General features: G+C 40.9%; 1 protein-coding gene across 4 annotated transcripts in view; it reads left to right on the top strand.

The window, feature by feature from the left end:
- The window catches only part of LOC122559526 (metabotropic glutamate receptor 8), a 447,166-nt gene that overhangs the window by 308,697 nt on the left and 115,084 nt on the right, over window positions 1-23,385 (top strand). For all 4 annotated transcript variants that reach the window (XM_043709129.2, XM_043709130.2, XM_043709131.2 and 1 more), the window contains exon 7: window positions 10,028-10,228. In XM_043709129.2, the coding sequence (XP_043565064.1) occupies window positions 10,028-10,228 (201 nt within the window). The remainder of the gene's footprint in view (window positions 1-10,027; window positions 10,229-23,385) is intronic.

Here is a 23,385-nt window from a genome sequence, read left to right as displayed (position 1 = left end):
ATTAGATTACTTTCAGTGTGGAAACAGGCCCTTCGGCCCAACAAGTTCACACCACCCCGCCGAAGCACAACCCACCCATACCCCTACATTTACCCCTTACCTAACACTACGGGCAATTTAGCATGGCCAATTCACCTGACCTGCACATCGTTGGACTGTGGGAGGAAACCGAAGCACCCGGAGGAAACCCACGCAGACACGGGGAGAACGTGCAAAATTCCACACGGTCAGTCGCCGGATGCGGGAATTGAACCCGGGCCTCTGGCGCTGTGAGGCAGCAGTGCTAACCACTGTGCCACCGTGCCGCCCAAAGCCCCATAGTCCTCAGCTCCACGCCTTCTCCATGTGCATGTGCACCACACCTCCATTATCAACTGTGTACGGAATAATTAATCCCATTGACAAGTCTGGAAAGTGTTGGAAGTGTTTCTGAAACTGACAAAATAAGGCAACACCGTTGGAAAAGAGTATTGCTCAACTCGCAACTGTATTAAAATGTCATTCAATAACAGCCATTCATAGTAGTAGTCACTTTAACTTTTAATTTTTTATTTTAAATAGACAAGCAGGCATGAATGAAAAGAAAAGATATAACTTATGTTAACTTCACAAAGTTGTCTTTAAAACAAAGCTAATACTGCCTTTCATGCTATGATACCATTGCCCTATTGAACAGAATCTATTAGCTAGTCTCAGAGCCAAGCATTCCTAATGAGGTCATCTAACAACTGTATTGTCATAAACAGTTTGAATACATGGCCAGGCATCTACATTTTCAGATTTAATTTCAGGTGTTCACCAGTTCTCTGCTTCTTAGCAAAGCTGACAGATAATGAGTCACAGTGAAAATTGAGGCATTCTGCTGAGCCTCAGTCAGCATAATTTAAATTCAGCTCTGAGTCTTAGTCCTGAGTAAATATATCATGTCATGACCAAACCTTTGAACGCAATGGAGAACATTGAGCAAGAGTTTTAAGAAAGACATTAAAGATATTAAAAAATAATTCAGTTGTTAAATTTGATCGTCTAGAAATATGAAATTTGAGTTCTTTTTATTTTGGTTTAAATATAATTTTGTACATTAGAAATTTCAGTTACTGATGAGAAACATGCAGAATGAGAAAATAAAACAGGAGACACTTTGAGTAATTTCGAGGAACTGGGAATCACTTTGTGTAATCACAAGTTGAGGTAGTCAATGAGAATTTCAAAGCTGTTGCATTTTTCCTCGAGTGGCACTTTAAGAGTAACAAGCATTGCAAGCATTTACAATGTTTTTTCAATATACTATGTGCTCCACATAGCAAATTTAATGTATAAGTGATAGTCACTTGAGCAACAAAGTACATTTAGTGCCTGGGCTTGGAAACAGAATTTGAAAGACAAATTCTGGTTGTCAAAAAAATATTTTTGTCAAGGGACAGATGCCACCCAAGGGGCATTAATGTCACTGCAATACTGAATGAATATGTTTTTTACTGTCGTAACAATGTTTGCAAGGAACTCAAAAGCTTTGTCCTTTGGGCTGTCACTCAATATAAACCAAAACTAGAAAAGGGCATTTGATGTAAAATGTACCACAGTCAAGTGCTGATTGTCTTTAACATCTCTCTGCATTGCTGACTTCATTTAGCTCCATTCATGCAAATGGGGAACTTCAAACCAGCGTCTACAGGAGACAACACATACTGACCAAATAGTGAACTACAGAAGCAATCATCCCAACACCCTCAAACGAAGAACATTATTTCAATGAGCCACCACACTCTGCAGCATAGAGGAACAATGAAGAGCAGAGGAAGATCACCTGTACAGCGTATTCAAAAAGAACGTGTACCCAATGAACACGATCCTCCGATTTCTCAGCAACAAACCCAAACAAGCAGACAAAATGCATCCCCTACATCAAAGACATCTTGGAAATGACTGCCAGACTACTCACTCCTCTTGGTATCATGGTAGCCCACAAACCCACCTACACACTAAAGCAGTGGCTAATGAACTTGGAAAAACCCCATACAGACAGCAAGCAAAACAAATGTCATTTACAAAATACCTTGCAAGAACTCTAACAAACACTACATTGGACAAACAGGCAGAAAACTAGCCACCATGATACATGAACATCAATTAGCCACAAATAGACATGACCCACTCTCACCAGTATCCTCACATACAGATGAGAAAGGACACCACTTCGACTGGGACACCACTGATGATGTTATCTAGTATGGTGACAAAACATCTGAAAATGAACGTTCCAGCTCAGCAAGCAAACTTGCATACAGAATTCATGCAAATACTAAAGGGCTGACCTAGATTTAGCAACTGGTTTTAACTTCACAAAACTGCCTTTCTTTCTTGGGGAAAGAAAAGTCAGTCACCATCATCCCAGCAATTGGTTATACCTAGTATCTGATTAGTAAGATGAAAGCAGTTAGCATAGCTTTCATGTACGCACCTGACTATTGCATTAAGATTTTTTTTAGGAGATTCAAAATGGCGGCAGTCTGAACAGTCTGTTGTGCTGGGCTTTGTGCAATCCTCCGTACTCTCTGAGGTATCTGGCAGTGCTACATTTCAATTATGAGGGACCTGTCTACAACTGCGTCTCAGCGGAAAAAGTAAAAGAATTTTTGAATTTGCTGAAATAATAGATTTTGACCGAAGGGGAAAGATGTGTGGGGACAATGGCATAATGTATGTTTTTTATCTTCTCTTTCTTTGTTCTTTTCCCTTGTGGGGTCTCAGGCCTTATAGGTTTGGTATTGTTTTGGTGTAAAATCTGGTATTTTTTATATTATATCTGATTAGATTAGATTCACTACAGTGTAGAAATAGGCCCTTCGCCCCAACAAGTCCACACCGACCTTCCGATGAGCAACCCACCCAGACCCATTCCCCCCTAACTAATGCACCTAACACTATGGGCAATTTAGCATGGCCAATTCACCTAACCTGTACATCTTTTGGACTGTGGGAGGAAACCAGAGCGCCCGGAGTAAACCCACACAGACACGGGGAGAACGTGCAAACTCCACGCAGACATTCGCCCGAGGCTGGAATTGAACCTGGGACCCTGGTGCTGTGAGGCAGCAGTGCTAGCCACTGAGCCACCATGTTCTTCTATTGTTCTGTTTTTGTTGGGTGAGAGGTGGTTACTTCTTTGATGTAAAGATGTGTAGGGTTGAGATATGGAGGGGGTGGTGTGGGCATCCATTGTTAATTTGCAGGAGAGTACATAACATGTGTTTTTTCTCCATTGCTTGGGTTTAGGACGCGGCCTTAACTGGAAGGTGCTGGGATGGCTGTAAGGTTGGGAGTGAGTGCCCCCTATGGGCAAGGGGGGGTGATCTCTGGAGGTTTAGGCTTTTTGCATTTATTTGTTCAAGTTAGAAGTGGTGTTTAGTTTCTTACTTTTAGTAGTTTTAGTAGTGTTTGTAGGAATAATCTTTAGATTTCACAAAGTCTGTGTTTTTTCCACTCACTGTACATTGAATAGGCTTCTTCCTCTTGGGGGATCGTGAGCTGTAGTGTGGGCATGGCTAGCGATCTGTTCAGGTGCTGCACCTGGAATATGAAGGGGAGCCATTCCCCATATTAAAAGGAAAAAAGGTGCTCTCAAATCTTAAGAAGGAAAGGGTTGACATCACTCTGTTGCAAGAGACATATTTGACTGATTGTGATCATCTGAAGTTACATCAGTGGGGTTATGATAGTGTATTCTTCTCCTCCTTTAACTCCAAAAGCAGAAGAGTGGCCATACTGGTATGAAGGAACCTCCCATTTCAGGTGACAGATCAAATCAAGGATGAGTATGGCTGGTTCATCATTCTCAAGGCTCTGGGTACATGGAGAAGAATATGGCATCCTGAACATTTACTGTTCCCCGGTGCATCCTTTTAGATTTTTAGTTGATGCAGTCTCTAAATTAATGGCTCTTAGAGTGTGCCATATGATTATAGGAGGAGACTTTAATCGTCTCATGGACCCTGGGGTAGACAGGATGCCAAGGGGGCTGTCAGGTACACCTCTGCAGCCTAGACAGTTAGTGGGAGGTATCTCCACCCTAATGGGAGGAACTTTACCTTTTACTCTAACCTGCAGTAGTGCCACACAAGAATTGATATGTTCTTTGTTCCGTCAGTTTGTTTGGATTTGGTGTTGGCCTGCAGGATTGGGAACATAACTATTTCAGACCATGTAGCTGTGTATTTAGATGTTAAGACCAAGGGTAGTGGAGTAGGCACATGGCATGATTCTATTTCTGTTGAAGGATGACGACTTTGTACAGTATATTACAAGGGAGTTCAGGGCTTTTTGGGACATCAGTCGGGGTACAACCAGCAATCCATCAATGCTCTAGGAGACCACCAAATCATTCTTATGTCTGATTATGTCATACACAACAACAAGAGGAGGCAGAGAGGGGTGCAGCAGCGGGTGCTGAGGCTTGGTTGAAGGCAGCTGAGTTGGCATATTATCTGTGGTCAAATTGCATTGGGTCATGGCTCTCCGGGCTGCTATGGACTCAGCACTCACACAAGTGGCGAAGAAGGAGGTTTCCTTTGCAAAACAAAGGCTGTTTGAATATGGGGATAAGCCAGGTAGATACCTGGCTTAACCTGTCTAGGAAGAAAGGTGCTCCACCATCCATTGTGTCTGGTAGGGTGAGAACTGATGACATCACTCGAGAACTAAAAATGATCAATACCAGATTTCGGAAATTCTATGCAGGGTTATACCAATCGGAGGGCTGTGGAGATGGAATAGCGAGAATGGAATCCTTTTTTGAAAATCTGGACCTTCCTGGTATAAATGCAGATCAGGCTTCCCTTTTAAATGCACCTCTGACAGTGCAGGAGGTGCAAGAGGTGGTAAGGCAGCTCCAAGGTGGTAAGCCACCTGGTCCAGATGGGTTCCCGAGTGAATTTTACAAGGAGATTATACACACGTTAACTGAACCATTTCTGGAGATGTAGCCATTTGTGTAGCCAGGACTGCTCTCCGCCCTCTCTTAGGGAGGCCAATATCTCCCTTATTTTAAAGAAAGAGAAAGACCCCGAGGATTGCACATCGTATAGACCCATCTCGTTGTTGAATGTGGATTTTGAAATCCTATCAAAGGTGATGGCTCTGAGGTTGGAGAAGATGCTGCCCTTTATTATAAAAGAGGACCAGACGGGTTTTATCAAAGGCTGCAGCTCCTCCAACAATATCAGATGGGTACTGAACATAGTGCAACTATGTCAGCAGAGAATGATTCCTGTTTGGTGGTCTCCCTGAATGCAGAAAAGGCTTTGATTGGGTAGAATGGTCGTGTCTCTTTGATGTTCTAGATCACTTTAGCCTGGGACTGGCCTGTGCCAGGTGGGTGGCAGTGTTATATACAGACACCAAGGCAGCGGTTATCATGAATGGGATTAAATCAAGCAATTTTGGTGTGTGGAGCGGCAGCCAACAGGGATGTCCCCTATCACTCCTGCTGTTTACCTCGGTACTTGAATCATTGGCAGAGACCATTTGAAAGGACCCTGAAATAGTGGAACCAAAGGTGAGAGTTGGGAAACACAAAATTACTCCCTCTGTGGAGGATGTCCTTCTGTTTTTGGCTAACTTCAAAAAGTCCATACCCTGCCTAATACAAAAAATTAAATTATTCGGCAGCTTTTCGGGAAACAGGATAAATTTTACAAAGTCAGGTGTCATGCCTGTGGGGGAGGAGGGAGTGGTGGTGGAAGTACCGAAGCTGGAGGATGGAATGGAATTTCCTTTCAGAAGGTCACAGAAAGGAATTTTTAGTATCCTACCTTCCGGCAGCTGTATGGAGGTAACTTTGTGCAGCTGTTTGAGAGAATAAAGCAGGACTTGCAGCGATGGGAGGGACTACCCATATCATGGCTAGGCCGTATAGCCTTGATTAAAATGAATGTTCTTCGACGGTTGTTATATCCCATGAGGATGCTCCCGTTGTCATTATCCAAACAGGTGCTGTGGAAGTTTGCTGGGTGGCTTGGATCATTTATTTGGTGCCATAGGTACCCCCAAATTAAATTCACCAAGTTGCAACTTCTGCAGGATAATGGTGGGGTGGTTGAACCTCCCAGATCCGAAGAGATACCAAATAGGCACTCTGTTGTTATATGTAGGCAAATGGGTGTGCAACGACTCGACATCAATATGGCTTGATGTTGAGGCCTTGCAGGCGAGAAGTCTCCTCATAAACTTACTGTTTATGGATAAGATGAGATCTGTAGTTGAGCACTGTGAGAGTCCAATTATTATGAATATGGTGATAGCACGGAGAATAATGCGGCAGGGTGAGGGCACTTTGCTTAAGACTTCGCCATTCACCCCGTTAGTGGGAGCCTCGGATTTAGACCAGGGTCAATGGACTTTGGCTTCAGAGCATGGAAGGGCAATGGAAAGGGAGATTTATTCAAGGGAGAGGTCTTGATGTCTTTCAACCAAGTAGGTCAGAAATATGGGATCCCTAAGAGGGACCTTTTCTGAGACTTCCAGGTTAGGGATTATATATAGAAGATGACCACGCTCATGGCCCAACCCTATAAGTTGGATATAGAAATAAGAGTATTGCGATGTGGTGGCTGTCTCTCAGTTAGTACCATATATCATCTGCAGAGAGATACCATGATATTTGGAATCAGGAGTTAGGGGAAGAAATCTCATCAGAAACATGGGAGGATATTGGGGGTGGGGGAGGGAATTGTAAAGAGAGTCTCAATATGCAATAAGGCACAAGCGGTGCAGTTGAAGATCCTCCACAGGGCCCATATGGCACCAGAGAGGTTAGCAAAGTTTAAGAAAGGATCTTCTCCGAAATGTCCCAAATGTAAAATCAGCATCGGCACCCTCATACATTGCTTTTGGTCCTGCTACATAATTTGTGGATACTGGGATACCATAGTGAATGAGCTGGAGAAGATCTTGGGAATGGAAGTTCAGGAAGGTCGGGTATCACTGCTTTTGGGACTACCGAATTTGCCCTCTTTGGGTGAGCATGGGAAGAGGTTATTCAGCATTCTTACACACTGTGCGAGGAAGAACATCCTAATGAATTGGATATCAGAAAATCCTTCAGGTCTTGCAAGGTGGCACAGACTTAAGATGGAGCATGACTGTCAAGATTATCTGACAAGTGTGGTGCACCATGGAATTTTATAAGACATGGTGGCCCTTTCTAACTTACATAGATATGGACCTATCAGTACTGATTAGGACCTTTATACTGCCATGAGGGCCATATATGGTGGTGGGGGACCCCAGGAGTGGGGAGGCCTGGTAACTACGGGTATAGTAACTGTTGCTCCCATGGACGGGAGCTTCGGTGAAGATGCATCGAAGAAGTAATGTAATGTAGTTTAGTGCAATGTAATTAAATTTTAGTGGACTGTAATTTATCTTCATGCTATTTTATTTAATTTGAGTTTATTCTAACTTGGGTTAAGTTAAGTAAATATGAGATGACTGTACCTTGAAAAGGAGTAGGCAGTTTATTGTTAGCATTACTGTAATATAATAGTATGATATGATTTCTACTTTTCTGTACTTTTGTACTTTTATAACTTTGGGTTTTTTTGTAAAGAGTGAAAACTTTTTCAATAAATATATACATAAAAAAATTCTTATTATGGAGCAAGAATGGACACAGATTAAAGAAGTTGAATTCCCTCTTTATGCAACAATATTTTCATTAGTTCTGGCAAAAGTAATACAAGGCAGGTTGCCTAACAATTCTTGGATAATAAAAAAAATCATTGAATACCGAGCATAATTACTTCTTGCCAAGTTACAACCTGTACAATGCTGAAAAATGCACAAGTCATCTTTAATGTCACTTCAAAAAAAGTCTAACTGATCATAAATGTTATGAATAATTTCCCATTAATCTGCTCAAATTGCAGTAATTCTGACTGTAAAACAATGTGTATTGACACTAATATGGAAACTCAGTTATCTCCTTTGATCTGATGTCATTGCTAATGAATGATAAAGAACACAATGCACCCACTGAATCCAATATATGTATATCTCCATAAGTTTAGGTTTGTTACTTCACAAAAATCTCACCTTCTGCCGATGTATTAGACAAAATAATTTACTCTTCTTTGTAACAATAAGAAAGTATTTTCCTTTATTTCTTGTTTTGGGTTTTGATGTGCATTTATTTATATACCAGAATATAATGCGAACAAATGTTTGTAGATCACTAATTTCATAGGTTTTGCACCAAAGATGGAAGCGGTTGTAGGAACCAATTAATTCCGAATTTTGCAACAAATTGGCTTTTAATTTCTGAATAAACAACAAAGCAACATTTTCTTCACACCCTCGGCATCACCAGCAGGACAATAAATTATTGCCCATCTCATGAAGATATGTCAAGTAGATGGCTCATCACTATTTCAGGTACGAGGTAAGATATTGGCTGCTTGATGATGAATAGATGATGAGAGCCATCCAACATGATATGCAGAGGAATTGGTGTTGCATTCCTAAAGGTGATGAAAAATCCTTGGGAAGCAAGGGCAAAATAATGTCTCATATTTACAAACCCTTGTAACATTTCAAGCTGTACCCCTAAACTTTTCACAAACATAGAGATTAAGAGCAGGAGTTGGCCATTTGGTTCTTCAAAGACTGCGACACTATTGAATATGATCATGGCTGTTTCTCTATCCCAAACCCACTCTCTCGCTTTCTCTCATACCACCTGATGCCTTTAAAATGTAAAAATATATCTCTGTCTCTTTCATGACTATAATCAGTGACTTGGCATCCATAGCCTTCTGAATTCCAAGAATTACTTGGCGTATGCTTGTGTAGGGTGTAGGTTTGCTCGCTGAGCTGTATGGTTGTGTGTCTCCTTAGAAATTGACAAAAAATGATCCTCATTGGGTTAGGAAAATGGATGAATTTCTAATGAATGAAATAAGAAACTTGATGTAATCCTCAAATGTAAGCCAGTGGTGTCAATAGCAGGAAACTCTGCAATTTGAATCAGAGGTCCTTTACCACTTCTGATAATTGGTAGCTTGGACTTCACTAGCTCTTGAATTATTGAATGTTCTTCAGAAATACAGAACTTCCAACATTCAGCCTCCAAATCATTAGCGTTTATTATTTATGAGCTGAGGCTAAAGTTTGATCACTCATCCCAACATTATATTAAAGCGAGTATAAGTGAAAACAGTGTGAACAGAAAATTTGGATCTGCTTCGCAGCATTTTACATTATTTTCTGTATGCCTGACCTTAAATACCCCTTGCTGAAGCATGCAAAAAATTTACCGGGCTTGTTTTGCACCTCCTCAGTCATAGCCGATGGTGGTGTTGTAAGGTCTCTGTGGTACATTGTGCCAATCTTTACAGAAGATGTAAGCTTTCTTGTAGGTAATCAGTAATGTGTGGGCACACTCTCTTTATTTCCATTAGATAATTCACATCACTGTGGAATTAGTAACATTTGGCAAACCAGCTGTTGTAGCATATTGCAGTTGCTTATTTGTAGTTTCATGAGCAGAAATCATAAAGCCTTTTAACATGATGAAACTGACCAATAAATATTTTTCACACATAACATTGAAACTAATGTTTTTGTGCAGGGATATATTGCCATCTTGCAATTCCATTCCATCAGAGTTAAATGTTGTAATTTCTCATTGATATCCTGCACACATGGAAACATTGTGCAGCACCAGCTGAACACTATCCTACTTAACTACCGACTTGAGGTACCAGTGCCTGAGGCGTTGAGGATCTTGCTTGTATTTGGATTATTGGTGATAAAAGGCACACATGGAGAGTGAGTAGCATTTAGTTCTGTGGTAAGGTGCAGATTAATGAACAATGATCTGCTGGAATGAGGCAGCAATGGAGAGAAGCTGTTTGAAGTGAAGCACCAAGCTAAATTTGAATTATTGAATACCATAAGCAACTTTGCATTCATTGGGCACTGATTAGGTATTAAAAAAAATTAATGCTAAACCTATTCACTTTATTTATAGGATTGGAAAGAATTGGAAGGGATTCATCGTATGAGCAGGAAGGAAAAGTGCAGTTTGTCATCGATGCTGTGTACTCAATGGCCCATGCATTACACAATATGCACAAAGAACTGTGCCCTGGTTATGTTGGTCTCTGTCCCACAATGAGCTCTGTGGATGGCAAGGAGTTGCTGCGGTATATTCGAGCTGTAAACTTCACTGGTAAGTGTATTCATTTGCTGCTCTACTCAAACATTGTTTTCCTGCTTATGTTGGGAAACATTTTCGTTGTGTGTTGGAATCCAGTCGGCAGTTGGTGAAAGGGGGGAGCTAGTGTTGACATGGGACGGATTTGGGCTCCGAATGCTGAAACCAGTGCAAGGGTTGCCTTAAATTATGCATCCACATTTAATTGGTTTCGGAGGACGTGGCCTGGGAGCTTGGAGGTGGGATTTGTGACTGGGGGAGGGGGGTTGTCGGAACACCAGGTGAAGGGGTGGCTCTTTCCCCACCAATTCACTCCCCCCCCCCCCCCCCCCCATCAGATCCTCTCACTTCCCGATTACCTCTCTCTCTGCAAATCATTCTCCCTACTCATTTCTTTCTCCCGCCCCCCCCGCCAAACATTTCCTCCTCCCAGGCCCTGACACTCTGCTGCTGAACCCTATTTCAAAAGCACACACACATTCTACGTGATGAAGTACTAACTGGAAATGTGCGCATGCCCCTTTCTGGATTTGTGCACATTGGCATTTGCCCGTGGTTGTGGGTGTCAGCAAATAACGTAAAGAGATTTATTCTCAAGGTGAAACATTGCAGGCGTCTATCCCCTGACTTTACACCATCATTTCTTATACATGCTGAAATAACTGTTCACTTAATACTGTGCCATACATCTGCATGCTCTTAACTTCAATTGGTATAATTATCGCTGTAGTCCTTGTTACCACCGTGAACTACCTGCTGAGGATCAGACATTCATGGGCCTTTAGCTGTGTGATTTCAGGCTTCCTATTCTTTTGGACATTGAGGTACAGTGAATTTAGACTCACATTCCACTGGGGCTAATTGTGAGATTTTAATCAGGAATTGAGATATAAAGTGACTTTACTCTTACTGTACAATCAGATTATAGGATTTTCCTCAATTTACTAAATGCCACTTATGATACTGCGTTGTTAATGAACTGCACTGTAATCTTGTTAATATTCTTATGTGACTTTAGGGTGTAGGTTTGCTCGCTGAGCTGTAGGTTTGATATCCAGATGTTTCATTACCTGGCTAGGTAACATCATCAGTGGCGTCCTCCAAGTGAAGCGAAGCTGTTGTCTCCTGCTTTCTATTTATATGTTTGTCCTGGATGGGGTTCCTGGGGTTTGTGGTGATGTCATTTCCTGTTCATTTTCTGAGGGGATGATAGATGGTATGTAGATCTATGTGTTTGTTTATGGCGTTGTGGTTGGAGTGCCAGGCCTCTAGGAATTCTCTGGCATGTCTTTGCTTAGCCTGTCCCAGGATAGATGTGTTGTCCCAATCGAAATGGTAGTTTTTGTTTTCCTCCATGTGTAGGGCTACGAGGGAGAGAGGGTCATGTCTTTTTGTGGCTAGCTGGTGTTCGTGTATCCTGGTGGCTAACTTTCTTCCTGTTTGTCCTACGTAGTGTTTGTGGCAGTCCTTGCATGGAATTTTGTAGACATCGTTGGTTTTGTCCATGGGATGTACTGGGTCTTTTAAGTTTGTTAGCTTTTGTTAGAGAGTGTTGGTGGGTTTGTGTGCTACTAGGATTCCGAGGGGTCTTAGTAGTCTGGCTGTCATTTCTGAGACTTCTTTGATGTATGGTAAGGTGGTTCGGGATTCTGGCTGTGTTTGGTCTGCTTGTCGTGGTTTGCTCCTGAGGAACAACCTTCACAAACCTTGCAAAAATTCTTATGTGACATTCTCATTTAATATGCTGACATGTTTTCCTCTGAATTTCCCTATTTTAATTTTGTATTTTAATTTATCTTAGAGTTGACATAATTGAAAATGGGTGAGACAAACTATGGATAATGTCCTCAGTTTGGGGACCATTTTTGACTTGTCTCTGTTTTTGACAATCCTATTCATGTGGTGAATAACTCGCATAAGTTGACATTGCTCAGTGACGGTGAAATAACGTTAAGATTGAAAATGTTTTCAGCTTCACTTTTCCAAGAGCATTTGATTATCATATTGAATACCTTCTGGGTAAGAAAATAAGAAATAGGAGGAGTAGTAGAACTTGTGACCTGTGGAGCTTCCTTTGGAGTTGAACACCATCCTGGCTTATCTTTATTCCCACGGGAATGCTGGGTTCATCCCTTAAAGTATTTATGCTGACAATTTTTACACCTCAATAACCATTATTTATGTTGTCGAATCAGTTTTCCTAAAAGAATGAAAATCCTTCCTTCAAGTTCTAACTTGGAGCAGGCCAAGTCAGGGTAAATATGGACAGTTTATGCCGTGTAACTCATAGGATGCACCTTTTATATTTGGTTGATAATTCTGGCATGAAACTGACTGGCTACTCAAAATCTTACACTCAGAATTGTTGCATGTAAGCAAACATTATTGCAATGGAGACATTTGGAATATGACTATCAGGTGTTCACAAATATGTTTCTGTTAAATTTACTGAAATCTTGGTGCCTCAAGTATTCCTGATAACTTTAGCATAGTTTGAAACAATAACCTTTTCTTTTGAAAGCACATCAGATTTGGATATGAATATGTTAAGAGGACAGATGAAAAGCCCTTTTTCACAATTTCTTTTGGTTACAAATGGAAACTATTAAAGGATCTTGAATTTGTGCAAGGTTTGCCGTAACAAGTAGGAAATAAACTGCTTCTGAGACTAATCCTTAAGCATACCATCATTATTCTACAATGAAGCTATTTCCTGAGCATAAGCCAAGATCCCTGCCAATCCTTTTTATTTATTCATTCATGGGATGTGGTCATCAGTGGCTCGTCTAGCAATTATTGCCCGATCCCGACTGAGCTTGAGAAGTTGGAGGTGAGCCACCTTGCTGAAGTGAATGAATCCTGACTTAGAAACAAATCATAGCTCCTTCGTTGTCACTGGGTCAAAATCCTGCAACTCCCTCCCCTTAGTGAACACCTTCCATCACTGGTGAACTAAACGACGGTTGGAGGAAGAACGCCTCATCTTCCGGCTAGGAACCCTCCAACCACAAGGGATGAACTCAGATTTCATCAGTTTCCTCATTTCCCCTCCCCCCACCCTGTCTCAGTCAAATCCATCAAATTCAGCACCGCCTTCCTAACCTGAGATCTTCTTCCCGACCTCTCCACCCCCACCCCAGTCTGACCTATCACCCTCACCTTGACCTCTTTCCACCTATCACATTTCCGACGCCCCTCTCCCAAGTCCCTCCTCCCTACCTTTTATCTTAGCCTGCTGGACAAACATTCCCCATTCCTGAAGAAGGGCTTATGCCCGAAACGTCGATTCTCCTGTTCCCTGGATGCTGCCTGACCTGCTGCGCTTTTCCAGCAACACATTTCCAGCTCCGATCTCCAGCATCTGCAGACCTCACTTTCTCCTCAAAGAATGTTGCCAGAGCCTATAGCCTTTGCGCTATCCAGAGTCTCCAACTGTTTCTTGATATCACGTGGAGTGAATTGAATTGGCTGAAGACTGGTATCTGTGACGCTGGGGACCACTGGAGGAAACTGAGATGGATCATCCACTCTACACTTCTGGATGAAAATTGTTGCAAATGCTTCAGCCCTATCATTTGCACTGAAGTGTTGAATTCCCCTATCATTGAGGGTGGGGGATATTTGTGGAGCCTCCTCCTCCAGTGAGTTGTTTAATTGTCCGCCTCTGGAGTGGTGAGACATGCCAGGTCATGAGGATGCAGATTATGTTTGAATAAAGGTTCTGCTGCTGCTGGGCTACAGCCCTCATGGATGCCCAGTCCATTTAGCACGATAATAGTATCATACAGCATAATGGAGGGTCTCCTCAGTGCGATGTCGGTGCCTGATATCCACCTGCTCTCATCAGTCTGCCATTCAATATCTTGGGTGGGTTCTACCATTCATTGTGATGATGACTGAATGGTATCTGCATCCTAATTTCCAGCCTATGTTCAATAACCCTTAACACGCTGCACAATGAGAATCTGTCAGTCTTGGGCATCATGATGTAGAGATACCGGTGTTGGACTGGGGTGGACAAAGTTAAAAATCACACAACACCATGTTATAGTCCAACAGGTTTATTTGGAAGCATTAGCTTTCGGAGCACCACTTCTTCATCAGATAGCTGTGGAACAGGATCATAAGACACAGAATTTAAAGCAAAAGATTCCAGTGTTATGCAGCTGAAATCTTGGTTTGTTCAAAATATCATTTCAGCTGCATGACACCGTAATCTTTTCCTATAAATTGTGCGCATTATGATCCTGTTCCACAGCTACTTTATAAAGGAGCAGTTCTCCGAAAGCTAGTGCTTCTAAATAAACCTGTTGAACTATAACCTGGTGTCGTGTGATTTTTAATCTTGGTGATGTGAGGGCTAGTAAAGCTGAGCTGTTTTTGATTGAGAGAAGAATTTCTATTCAAGTCACTCTCCATTTTTAGGAGAAAGGGAGGACTGCAGATGCTGGACAGTCAGAATTGAAAAGTGTGGCGCTGGAAAAGCACAGCAGATCAGGCAGCATTCAAGGAGCAGGAGAATCGCACTTCAGTCATAAGCTCTTATGCCCAAAACGTCGATTCTCTTGTTTCTCGTATACTGCTTGACCTGCTGTGCTTTTCCACTGCCACATTTTTTGACACCGCCCATTTTCACTCTGTTGTTTTACTTTTGGCTCTGTTTTGCATGGACTGGTGATGATTTTATACAGCTTCAAGGGTTGTGGGTTCCAAGTTTCGTTTCATTGGTACTGACAGTGGGACTAGATCTGCTAGAGATGGAACTTGTCAATACTTTCTCAAATCAAAGCTACAAGGAACATTTGTGAGCTATAATGGGCTGCCAAACCATTGCTGGTGAGCAGCAGTCACCAAGATCCAATCAGGAGAGTGCAGCTTTGGGTCAGAATCAACCACCAGGAATGACCAAGGTGCCTTAAGGAGTATGACTGAGAATAGAGAAATCAGGAGAACCTATCAGGACAGGCAAAAGAAAATCAGCCCCAGAAGAGATCTGGAATGAGGGAAAAGGGTAAAAGGAAATATATATTCAAATATAACTTATGAATAAGAAAATGCAAGAATAACAAAAAGAACTAAACCAGACTGATTCCTGGGATAGCGGGACTGATGTATGAACAGTTGGATTGTTTGGGATTATATTCACTGGAGGTTTGAATAATGAGGGGATTCTCACAGAAACCCACAAACGACTAACAGGATTCGGCAGGGTAAACACTGGAAGGATGTTCTCATTGACCAGGGAGTCCGGAACCTGGGGTCACAGTCTAAGAATACTGGATAGGCCATTTCTGACTGTGATGAGGAGAAATTCCCAAAGTGTGGTGAGCCTGAGAAATTCTCTGCCTCAGAAGACAGTTGAGTTTAAAACATTGAATGTTTTGAAGACAGAGTTCTTAGTGCTAAAGGGATCAAAAGGTACAGGGCAAAAGTGGGAACAAAGGATGGTCATCTATGATCATATTGAATGGTGGAGCAGGCTTAAAGGACTGAATGGCCTACTTTTGCTTTTAAATTCAATGTTTCTGAAATCTTTATCCAACTTGGATCTACCGGGCAGTTATCTCACATGCTCACAATCCAACATACGATCACAAAATGATTACAACAAAGAAGCCATTCAATTTGTTGTGTCTGTGCTGACTTTCCAAATTGCTTTCCATCTACTGCCACTGCGCTCCCTTCACCTTTTAATCCTGCACTTGCTACTTGTTCCGATAATAATCTAAACTTCTCTGCAGTGTCTTGCGGAACCTGCTTCCACTGCACTGTCAGTCAGTTCTATCCAAATGTTAACCACTCACTCCGTGAAAAAGGTTTCTCCTCATCTATGTCTCCATGGCTTCGTTTGCCAGTTACCTTATATCTCAAAGATGGTAAAGGGCCAGAGGTAATGGTGGTGAAACCAATCCGCAGCCCCACTCAATAGTTAAAATTCACAACCTCAAATATATTTAAAACTCTCCCAAATTATTCTAGAGTTTCAGACTGGCAAATTAATAAGCAAGCTATTAAAATGGGATGTGTGACACCAGAGACGTGTGACATCTTAAGATGCAAACTCAAATAGACTTCTTCACATCAATTACAATAGAAAGGACAATTGATGTGTCCATTATGCATGTAAAGTCAAAAATAAGGTCACTACCTTAGGTCAACTACAATTGTAATGGAGGCCATTGGTGAAGAAGGCTAAAGCAGAGGAGGGATAGAGATTTGGATAGTTAGAGGGTAGCTAGGAAATGAGGTACTGAGCAGGGGAGAAGTGAGGAACTGGGGAAATTGAAGGGAGACTGTAGAGAAAGGTGTTAGATGCTCAATGGCTGGAAAATAAGGGAATGTACAAATCAGTTTGGGATTTGGGTTAAGAGTTCAGTACTGAATGAAAATGCATGTGGGAAGGGGGTAGCTCAGATCATCTGAGTGATCGTTGGAGTAATGAGATATGCTTTGCTGAGGTAAATAGCCTCTAGCCACCCAAACATTTGCAGGAGAGGCTGTTTGGTTGAAGGAAGAGATGGGTTATGAAATCCAATCTCCAGTTTAACGATTTGAGACTGACTATTTCTCAAGCAATGAGTAATATCTATTTGATGAACTCATTTACACACAGAATACTGGAAGGTACAGTGTTGATAATGAACATGAATTGCAGGAATGAGCTGTCTTCATTTTGTAGGACCTTCAGACAAATCTTCTCAGATCCAATTTTGTTCTCAGCAGTAACACAAAAAACTTGAGGCCATAGTGACTGCTTGATGAAAAGTAATTCATTAACTGCAGCACTTTGCACCTTCCATTGCCTTGAGAGATTCCAGTGTAGATGTGACTCCATTCTTTCTTTCAAGGAGCGATAGCAATATAATTGTACTACTGCGGACATCATTTAGAAAAGAGAATTCATTGAGTGTGCTGTGCTTTGAAAGGGGCTGAGGGAATGGCAAAATGTTAAGTATGAGTTTGTTTCTTGAGACATAACATTGAAACTCCGTAATTGGGATAGTGTATTTTTTCCTGATGTATATTTTAAAAGGGAGGTAATATTTGTCAATGCAGCATCTTTTACATCTACTAAACAGCTCTAACCTCTACAACCTTTTCAAACTTAATTGGGGATGAGCAATAAATATAGTTTGGCCAATGATGCTCATGAGAAAATCAAAAAGAAACACCAAATTAGCCTTCAAGTATAATCACTATTGTTGCAAAGGTAAGAATGGTATCTGATTTGCATACAGCAAAATTCTCACAGAGTGAATTTGATTGATAATATGTTTTGTTTAAGGAGTGAAGGTTATTTGTAGCAACTTCGTGGTATTCTCCAATAGGAAAATAAGACTTTTCAATTTGAACAGACAGAGAGATCCTCAGTTGGACAGTACATTAGAAAGGTGGTTGGAGGGAAATTGGGGTTGATAGTACCAATTTTCAGCGTGCTGTGAGTGGTATTAGGGATCCAAATCGTGTTAGTGATATTCTCATACATACCTATACTGTAATTAGCTGAGCAGATGACATCTTGGAAATAGCACACATTATGACTCTCACAAGAATATTGGAATAGTGAGGAGTGACTTCATTGATTCTTTTTAATAGTTGATTGAGGTATATAAGAACTTGAAGAGACTTGATGGGGGGGTGGGGGTGTCATGAAAAGAATGCTTCCTCTTGTGGCTGAGTGCAGAACTAGGAGACATTGTTTGAAATTGGAGGTCGCATTTTGGGACAGAGATGAGGCGAATTGTTTTCTCTCAGAAGATTGAGTGGCTTTAGAACTCACTCTCAGAGGATGGTGAACATGGGGTCATTGAATATTTTCAAGGCAGAGGTAGAATCAAGATTATGTGGGGTCCATGCTAAATCAAAATGTAAACAAATCAGTCATGATCTTATTGACTGGCAATGCAGGTTTGATGGCCTGAATGACCTAGTTATGTCCTTATTGCATATATTAGTATTTCTGAATGCACAGTAGGCAGGATCATAAGCTCAATCATTATGTAAAACTAATCTGTCATCAGGCTATGGGGCATTAAGTGACAACTTGTCTTTGTCATACAATTATCAAGCAATGACGGCCTTCGGCAATGGACAATTTAACCATTTCCCCTTGGCAGTTAATATCATCACCATCACTGTAACCTCCAATACCAACATCCTGGAGATTATCATTGACCAGAAACTGAAATGGAGCAGCCATACACCTACTGTGGCTACAAGAGCATGTCAGAGGCTTGTAATTCTGCAGCAAGTAACTCACCTCCTGTCTCCAGGAATGTTATCAACTACCTATCAAGACAGGGGTATGAAAGAATAAGCTGTGTATGCCTAGACCACCAACAATATTCAGGACAAACCAACTTGCCTGTTTGGCACCTCATTCATGACCTTCAACCTTCACTCCCTCCTTCACTGATGCAGCGTAGTGATTTACCAAAGCTCTTTGAGAGCACCATGACCTCCACCACCTGAAACTTCCTCTTCCAGACTGACTTTGAACTGTATTGTCATTCCTTCATTGTCACTGGGTCATAATCGTCCTTCTAATTAGAAGTGGTTGTCCCTACACCAAATGAACTGCAGCATTTCAAGAAGACAGCTCACCACCACCATTTTAAGGGCAATTAGGGATGAGCAAAAAATGTTGGCCCAACCAGTGATGCTCACTTCCACAGCCTCCATGCAGCAGAACATGTAAAGCAGCATGAAGGACAATTCTTCCTAGTGATATTGATTTACGCTACAAAATAAATTAAAAGTTACAGATAGATTATTTGTACATTAAGATGACACTTCCATAAAAGCTTGGCTCTGGTGTCATATTCATTACTGTAAAAGAGCAGAGATAAAATAACAGTGAAGAACTGAGAATTATATCAAGAAGTCCTTCCAAGAAATGGGAGTACAATTGCTAAAACTAAATAGGCAGAGACATAAAATAGAAAAAAATAAGAATTTTATTAATGAAAATCCTATGCTAAATTAATGTAAAATCTAAATTCAAAAGTAAAACTGTTGTAAACTGCATTCATTACTAAGCAAGATATAAAATTGATAGTTAAGTATCCATAAAAATCTTCAAAATGTCCAAAGATAGTAGCATGGCTAATCTTGTTATCTGACTGATGGTAATGTTACAGCTTGTCATCTGTAAGAAAATCAACAGGGTATACTTTTAGGTTGAACCATTTACCCTGGGTTATGAACAATTGAATGTTGGTGCCTTTTGTCAATTCAACAATCAGGGATTTAAGATGTTGATAGTTTGTGATTATCTCAGTTTGTCACTTCTCCAACGATGTGTTGCTCTCTTTGAACCAGACCATGACATCAACCATTGTGACATTGTTACATTTCACAAATAACAGTCAGGTTTTCAGAGATTACTGTCCTTAGGCCAAAATTACAGTTCAATGAATGCTGTCTATCCATGTTTTACAACTTACTCTTTCAACGTATTCTTGTTCTTATTATGGTGATGAATCCTTGGGTTCTTGACAAATAGACAACTTCTGAAGGCACGAGGAGGTGTTTCCTTGTCAAAAGCACACCCGCAGCTTCTGTTTTGCCCTTTCCTGTCAAAAGATGATGAATGCTGAAAATGTGTTGCTGGAAAAGCGCAGCAGGTCAGGCAGCATCCAAGGAACAGGAGAAAGCCCTTCTTCAGGAAGGTAACGAGTCTGTTTGAGAAGGTGGCTGAAGAGCTTCTGTGCAGAGGAGATGACCTGGGGTGTGCAGTGAGAGAGGGACTCACTGAAATCCTTGTAGAGGGAGGAAGAGAGCTTCTTCAAGGAAGGCACCTTGCGAGAGGATTCGCAGTAGGTTAAAATCTTCGAGGAGAAAGTGAGGACTGCAGATGCTGGAGATCAGAGCTGAAAATGTGTTGCTGGAAAAGCGCAGCAGGTCAGGCAGCATCCTTGGATGCTGCCTGACCTGCTGCGCTTTTCCAAAAGATGATGAATACCTTGTTAGGTATATGCTTGAACTTATAATGTCTTGATGAACGAAGATTTCTTCAGAAAACTGAATTGATATCATTTATTGGATAATGGATGTCAAAAACACGGAGAAACCCACACCATGGACCTTTGAAGTAGACCATGTTTGAAGCTCCACCCTCCCCTCTCCCTCCCCACCCACCCCCAATTGACCACGCCAATCTGTTTGGTTCTTCTTTTGGCTTGGTTTATTAAAGTCCCGATAATCTCACTGGCTAAAGTTTCGATCATACTCTGAGCACTCTCGCCACTTGGACAGTATAATTCCTTTGTAACTCTTTTAGAAATTTTAAGCTTTTAAATTCTCCAATCTACTGACCAGGTTCATGCTGCTGTGAGTAAATAAAGCCTGCATCATAGAGTCTGATGATTCATTCAAGGACTCCAATATCTTATTTTTGTCAAAAGTATTTGGAAGTTCCAAGCAACTATCCCAGTGGCTTGTGCAGAGAATCAGTAATTATGGTAGGACTCATAGCTTAATCTTTATTATTTTTTGAAAATGATATTAAATGTAATAAGAATATTTGGGATACCTCATTAAATATTAAGAAGTAATAGAACATTGGAATCAAATATAATTTTAAAATTGCTAACTGCTGGATAAGTTTTAACACTAATTCCATAAAATTATTAATCCAATTTTGCAATATACTTTCCCAGTTATCATCTTTAATTCCTACTACGCGATCACTATGGGCTCCTGCAATATTCCTGAAATCTATTGAGCTAATACAGTTTATTTAAGAGCTACGGTTTCTCATTTTTAAAATGAAATTATTTGTTTTTACTTAATATATAAAACAAAGAAATCTTTTTGATGTTAACTTTTAGGACTGTCTTTAGCAGAAATTTGTAAAAATCCAAAGATTTGTAGTCATACTAAGTGTGAGTTGCTTTAAGCAAAATTGCCAGGAAAAAGGAAAGTACAATTTACCGAACTACTGCTGTTGCCAATTTTGATAGCTGGTGTATTTCTCCTTCACAATGCATTACCAAACAACCATAATAACATTAAATAACGGTGATGACTGAGGATCACTGCTTAGGTCCTTTAAGGATTAAAACTAACATTGTTAATTATTGCCACATTCCATAACTATATCATATACTTGTGTAGCTATATACACACAAGCATATAAAATCATGTTACATTTTGAGTAAATTTAAACAATTTAGAATACACGCTGAATCTTTGTAAAATTTCAAGAATCAATTTGTGACCATCAGTATCAAGAAGCATGGCCATGTGAACAAATGATGAAGGGCTCTGGCCGGAAACATCGATTCTCCAGCTCCTTGGATGCTGTCTGACCTGCTGCGCTTTTCCAGCACCACACTCTTGACATATGAACAAATGTGAGCTGAAAATGTGTTGCTGGAAAAGCGCAGCAGGTCAGGCAGCATCCAAGGAACAGGAGAATCGACGTTTCGAAACGTCGATAGAAGGGCTTATGCCCGAAACATCGATAGAAGGGCTTATGCCCGAAACGTCGATCATTCCTGAAGAAGGGCTTATGCCCGAAACGTCGATTCTCCTGTTCCTTGGATGCTGCCTGACCTGCTGCGCTTTTCCAGCAACACATTTTCAGCTCTGATCTCCAGCATCTGCAGTTCTCACTTTCTCCTCATTTGAACAAATGTGACAGCTTCTTTCTTTTTGCACCCTATAAACAATTTTGTAGGGTTGTGACATTTTCATTACACACAGTTATACCGGCTGTAAATTCTTTTTGTGAAGGGCTAATACTAATTGGTTTTGACAATCTTTTATCCATGATTATAATAAATGAATGCAATAAAACAAAGCCAATTGTAATAGGCCTCCAATGATCAATTTTCTAAAAATGAGTGGCTCTTCAAATTTTGAAATTAAACCATCCTCCCTTCAAATACTTGAATCGAAAGACTTAACAAAAAAAAGGGAGAGTTGGATTTGAAATAAATAAGTATTTGATGTCTATTGTATTAATTTATTTGGGCAGGAGGCAATACTGATTTTCAGTTCCTCAATACTCCCTCTCACCTAATTTTCAGCAATATCATCCAATAGTGATATTTCTCATTGGTATAATTATTAATGATTGAGAACTTCCCAATATCAGCTTTGTTGTTACTGATAGATAATTTAATTTAAACGTAATTCTAGATCAATTTAATCAGTCACCCATAACTCTTCTCGCCAGCCTCCTCTTGTTCTTTTAATAAAATGATTGTGTTGGCCTGAATGTGGACTTTTTTTTTCAGGCAAATCTTTTTCTCATGCTGAAAATTGTAAAAACTTTCTGTTTACATCTACCTTACTTGGCCTGTTCTTATTATCTACTACTTAAATTTGGCTTATTTCCTTCAGTTATTAAATTTTCATTTTCATTCATCCTACTAAAGGATTTTCTATCCTTACTATTAACTGGGCGGCACGGTGGCACAGTGGTTAGCACTGCTGCCTCACAGTGCCAGAGACCCGGGTTCAATTCCCGCCTCAGGCGACTGACTGTGTGGAGTTTGCACATTCTCCCCGTGTCCTCCCACAGTCCAAAGATGTGCAGGGCCAGGTGAATTGGCCATGCTAAATTTCCCGTAGTGTTAGGTAAGGGGTAAATGTAGGGGTATGGGTGGTTTGCGCTTCGGTGGGTCGGTGTGGACTTGTTGGGCTGAAGGGCCTGTTTCTACACTGTAATGTAATCTAATCTGTATATTAGCCTTCATGAATTCTATTATGTTGTTTTCCTTTGTGCAATGTTCTTGAATCAGTCTTACAAATTTACATTTTCAGCGCTCTTCATTATAACATATTCAATTTCATCCCATTTTAATAGGATCTTTAATTTCGTTGATGGTTACTAGTTATGGAGGCATTACTAAACTCTGAGGTTTATAGATTAGACTACTTACAACGTGGAAACAGGTAACACAAGTCCCACAAGTCCACACCGACCCGCCAAAGCACACCCGCCCACGGCAATTTAGCATGGCCAATTCACCTGACATGCACATCTTTAGACTGTGGGAAGAAAGCAGAGTATCCGGAAGAAACCTATGCTGAATGTGCAAGCTCCACACCATCAGTCACCTGAGGTGGGAATTGAACCCAGGTCTCTGGCGTTGTGAGGCAGCAGTGCTAGCCACTGTGCCACTGTGCCACCCAGTTTTTCTCTTAGCATTGATGGCCAT

Source organism: Chiloscyllium plagiosum, unplaced genomic scaffold, assembly GCF_037043375.1.
Source record: "Chiloscyllium plagiosum isolate Xiang-an unplaced genomic scaffold, Cpla_swu_hap1 HiC_scaffold_19, whole genome shotgun sequence".
In the NCBI taxonomy this organism is placed as follows: domain Eukaryota; kingdom Metazoa; phylum Chordata; class Chondrichthyes; order Orectolobiformes; family Hemiscylliidae; genus Chiloscyllium; species Chiloscyllium plagiosum.
Note: the sequence above shows the minus strand (reverse complement) of the source record. Positions and strands in the feature narration are given on the sequence as shown.